The sequence below is a fragment of the Macrobrachium rosenbergii genome, chromosome 15, assembly GCF_040412425.1.
Source record: "Macrobrachium rosenbergii isolate ZJJX-2024 chromosome 15, ASM4041242v1, whole genome shotgun sequence".
Taxonomy (NCBI): domain Eukaryota; kingdom Metazoa; phylum Arthropoda; class Malacostraca; order Decapoda; family Palaemonidae; genus Macrobrachium; species Macrobrachium rosenbergii.
This window is the reverse complement of record NC_089755.1, coordinates 7,912,548-7,915,223: the sequence shown is the minus strand read 5'-3', so window position 1 is coordinate 7,915,223 and position 2,676 is coordinate 7,912,548. Positions and strand designations below refer to the sequence as shown.

The 2,676-nt window shown below is 45.8% G+C and overlaps 1 protein-coding gene across 1 annotated transcript; it reads right to left on the bottom strand.

The window, feature by feature from the left end:
- Window positions 1–1,399: 1,399 nt before the first annotated feature.
- On the bottom strand, window positions 1,400–2,260 carry LOC136846239 (uncharacterized). The gene has a single exon (XM_067117043.1). The coding sequence runs from the start codon at window positions 2,258–2,260 to the stop codon at window positions 1,400–1,402; it is 861 nt and encodes a 286-aa protein (XP_066973144.1).
- Window positions 2,261–2,676: the final 416 nt, after the last annotated feature.

Sequence of the window (2,676 nt, the reverse complement as noted above, 5' to 3'; positions counted from 1 at the left end):
AGGTTCGTCTGCTTCGTGTAGACCTTCGTTGAGAAAGAGGCCTCTCTCTGCCCCACAAGGACGTCAAGGAAGGGGAGGCAGAGGTTTTGGCTATGTTCCATGGTGAAACTGAGGAGCTATGGTCGTGGAAAGCACGACTCAGGTTCTCGATCTCCTCTTGCGAAATGGCGCTGACGAAGGTCCTGTATAAGATAAATTCGCATAATACAGCCATCCTTTTCAGTAATAATAATAATAATAATAATAATAATAATAATAATGTCATTCGATATGGGCTTAGGATCCTAATTTTTTCCAACACTTATAATGAAATGAAATCCAGCTCTGTCTTACGTAACAATAAATTATGGATTTGTTGAAATATTAAGAGTAATTTTTTTGCAAAATATGCGAAATCTAGGAAAAGTTAAGTATATCTTAGTTTAACCAGACCACTGAGCTGATTAACAGCTCTCCTAGGGCTGGCCCGAAGGATTAGATTTATTTTTACGTGGCTAAGAACCAATTGGTTACCTAGCAACGGGACCTACAGCTTATTGTGGAATCCGAACCACATTATAGCGAGAAATGAATTTCTATCACCAGAAACAAATTCCTCTTGTTCTTCACTGGCCGCTCGGAGATTCGAACTCACGACCAACAGAGTGGTAGTTGAAAGAGTCTCATGTTGGATAAACTCAGCGTTTTTAGATGGTCGCTTCTGTTGCCTACTTATTGCAAATCTTTTCCTTCTCTTCTTCACGAACGATTTATAGAGCCTTCAGCTCATTTAACTGATGTTGTAATAAAAGGTCTTACTACAACACAGAACATTACAACATGTTACGAAATGAAATGATCCGTGACGAAAAGATAAAGCGCATCTTGCACGTTTTGTGACATCTGCCACTTTTTGAAATGCTGACAAATGTCAATAATTCTAATTGTCTGTGGTACTCAATGTAAGTTTAACACAGAGAGAGAGGAGCAATATTCTTTCTTGGCTATTCCACATTTTGTGGTTTTTTATAACTAGCACTTAGATTTCCGTTTTTGATAACTTGTAGGATCATATTAGGAAAACAAGGGAGAGAGAGAGAGAGAGAGAGAGAGAGAGAGAGAGAGAGAGAGAGAGAGAGAGAGAGAGAGAGAGAGAGAGCGATCGTCTGTAGAAGATGAATAAATCTTCCTCTGTCAATTCAGCCATGATTTATTTCCCTTCATGTGTCCTTTTCTTCTTCTTCTTCTTCTTCTTCTTCTTCTTCTTCTTCTTCTTCTTCTTCTTCTTCTTCTTCTTCTTCTTCTTCTTTATTAAAGGGGAAGGAATATCCCGAAATTCTTTCGTGTTCTTCAATGTCTATGGGAGAGAGGCCATAAGCTAAATACATCTTTTGGGAAAGAACCTCATAAAAGCTTAATGCTAAGTCACGTTGCTGTCCAGGGCTGGGGTGTAGTGAGGGTTCGAGGTATGGTGTGTAGTGTGTAGGGAAGAGGTGTGGATGTGGGGTTGGGAATGGTGTGGGGTTGGGTGTGGGGTGTGGATGGGGATGTGGGGAGGGGTGTGGGTGAGGTCTGAGTGTGGGTGGTGTTGTGTGGTTGGGGTTTTGGGTTGGGTGTGGGGTTGGGGTGGGGTGTGGGAGTAGATTGGGGTGTGTGGGGTACGTAGGGTGGTGTGTGGGTTAGGGTGGTGTGTTAGGATAGGGAATGGAGTGAAGTGTGTGGTGGGGTTGGGTGTGGGGTGTATGGTGTGGATGGGGGTGTGGGGTGTGGTGTGGAGTATGGGGTGTATGGTGTGGATGGGGGTGTGGGGTGGGGTGTGGAGTATGGGGTGTATGGTGTGGATGGGGGTGTAGGGTGGGGTATGGAATGTGGGGTGTATGGTGTGGTTGGGGGTGTGGGGTGGGGTGTGAAGTGTGAGGTGTATGGTGTGGATGGGGTGTGGAGTGTAGGGTGTGGATGGGGGTGTGAGGTGGGGTGCGGAGTATGGGGTGGGGCAGTGTGTGGGAGTGGTTGGAGTGTGTTGGGTATGTGGGGTGGGGTGCAGAGTGTGTCGTGTATGGTGTGGGTGGGAGTGTGGGATGGGACAGGGCGTGGGAGTAGGTTGGAGTGTTTGGGGTATGTTGGGGATGTTGGATGGTGTGTAGGTTGTGGGAATGTTGAGTGGGATGGTGTGTGGGGATAAGGAGTGGGGTGAGGTGTGGAGTGTGAGGTGTGGAGTGGGGTGTGAGATGTGGGGTGGAGTGTGGGATGAGGTGAATATTTCTTTGGATATTACTGTCATTGTCTAGATGTCAAATAAACTCACTCTCTCTCTCTCAGCCCGTTGAAAGCTCTGAACTAGCCCATTGTATTCCTGAAGGCCCTTTGCCTCCATGTGCATTCATTCTCATTCCGTATGGAATCCACCTTTGTCAAACTTTGTGTTCGGATACGCGCTTTTCATCCAATGCCACTTCCAGTACTTCTACTGGGCCGGAAACCGGAAGCGTTATTCTGTAGTCGTATCAGCTGACATTATTACTCCTCTATTGTTGCTCTTTTTCGCTGGAAACTGTATCCGCTTGTGTCTGGAAACTGGAAAGGTTTTGATGCGCTCGCTTCCTCCCTCCCTTGTGCTTCTTTGAGCCGTTGGGTAAAAGGTTTCCAGAGATGGATGGTTTGAACAAATGATTTTGTTGAAGGAGAGTTTCTTCACCA